General features: G+C 32.8%; 1 protein-coding gene across 1 annotated transcript; it reads left to right on the top strand.

Moving 5' to 3' along the window:
• Positions 1–236: 236 nt before the first annotated feature.
• On the top strand, positions 237–1,063 carry LOC120080048. The gene has a single exon (XM_039034590.1). It carries the CDS (start codon positions 290–292, stop codon positions 845–847), a length of 558 nt encoding a protein of 185 aa, XP_038890518.1. The 5' UTR covers positions 237–289; the 3' UTR covers positions 848–1,063.
• Positions 1,064–1,774: the final 711 nt, after the last annotated feature.

The following is a 1,774-nucleotide window of genomic DNA, read 5'->3' as shown; positions in this document are numbered from 1 at the left end:
CGAATGGTAGAGAAAAAGGAGAAATTTTGGGGATAAGTGTTTTTTTTTTTTTTTTAATTTTTTTTTTGAGTATTTTAAGAATCACTCATCAAATTCCAAATCCAAAAAGGCAATAAAAGCTTAGCATCATAATCCATTCCAATCCACAAAATGCATGGCCCTCACTTTAATTACCTAAAAAGCCCAAGGGCAATTTCGTCATTAAGTTTCTATATAACTACATGACACAACTTAATCCAAACAATCAAATAATATTACACCATCTCTCCATTTTTTTTTTCTCTCTATAATGAAAATGGCTATTAGTCCATCTTCACCAAAGATCCTTCCTTCTGTCCAAATTTTCTCAATCAAATCCTCACACTCTTCCACCTTAATTTTTGTAAAGTTCAAATCTTTCATCCACACTATCATCTTCTCTCAAGTTTGTCGGTTGGTTCGGGCGATTTCCCGAGCCAAGTCGACGGTGGTTCATATTCTTAAGAAAAGTTATCACTATAAGAACAAAAACAAGAACAAGATCTTTTTTGGGTCGTTTAGACTCCATTACAATTGGTGCTCTTCTCATGTGATGCCTATGCCAGATCCCGTGTGGGAATTAGGGCATTTTTACTATGACCACGCTGCCACCACCACCGCGGATGGCTCGCAACTGTCCGGTTATTTGCAGTGGTTGGAGGAGAGAAAATTAGAAAGCGAGACGATGACGACAACGGCTACAATGACGGAGATGAATGAGATCGACAAATTGGCAGAGATGTTCATTGCAAGCTGCCATGAGAAATTCAGGTTGGAGAAACAAGAATCTGCTAGGAGATTTCAAGAGATGATGGCTAGAAGCATGTGAAGGAAAAAATTGAGAGAAAAAAAAAAATTGTTGGAAAGGTTTTTTGGGAAATTGGCAAATTAATAGATGAAGGTGAGTTTGATGGGTAGTGATTGAGGGGGTGTGTGGTAATGTTTTGGGAAATTCTTGTCTAATGTAAATTATTTGGGGTGGAATTAATCATTTCCATCATATCCAAAATTAAGCTAGTTAATTAAATTAGTTTTATTAAGGATATGTTTGTTTGTTTTGTGTTTTTTTTTTTTTTTTTTTTTTTTGTTCTTTTTTCGGGATTTCTCATGTTTTAGTTTACACAAGCTGCATGATCTACCAACTTTGATATGATTATTTCTTACTTTCTCTATTTAAAAATTTATTTTGTTTTTGCTTTTAGAAATTTGATTTATAAATATTCAAAAGTGTTTCCAAAAGCAAAATAAAGAACATATGAACAGATTAAGTGGTCCAAAATGAAACCCCTCCAAATCAATTGAATTGCACAAATTTTGGGTCTTTTTTATATTTAATGTAAATTTTTAGGTAGAATTTGAAATTGGTAATTTTCATTTGTATAGTAAAAATAAAAAGAAAAAGAAAGATACAGGGAATAATTAGACAGAGCAGTATGGATGAATCGCTTTCAAATTTTTATTTCCATATTGGCAAGTAGTGTTTTTTTTTTTTTTCCTTTTTTCTTTTCTTTTTCCAGCTTTTTTGGGGTTTATACGGTGTCGTTTAATTGAACATTACAGACAATTCCACATGTCAAAAAGGGAAAGGAATGACCAACTTGTCTTGGAGATCGACAACCGTAGAAACAAAAAAAACAAAGGACAAAGAAATGAAAAGAAAAAAACATGACAAAAAATGGTTTGCTAGTGGCTTTATGTTATATTAAATGGTTTATTTTCGTCCAAGTTGGTCTAGTTGGGTTGGTGATTGATTAAT

Source organism: Benincasa hispida, chromosome 6, assembly GCF_009727055.1.
Source record: "Benincasa hispida cultivar B227 chromosome 6, ASM972705v1, whole genome shotgun sequence".
NCBI lineage: Eukaryota > Viridiplantae > Streptophyta > Magnoliopsida > Cucurbitales > Cucurbitaceae > Benincasa > Benincasa hispida.
The sequence above is the reverse complement of the archived record's forward strand: the minus strand, read 5'-3'. Positions and strand labels throughout refer to the sequence as shown.

Bases quoted from the DNA above. Each gene is read 5' to 3' on its own strand.
- LOC120080048 (XM_039034590.1), top strand. From the start codon at position 290: ATGAAAATGGCTATTAGTCCATCTTCACCAAAGATCCTTCCTTCTGTC.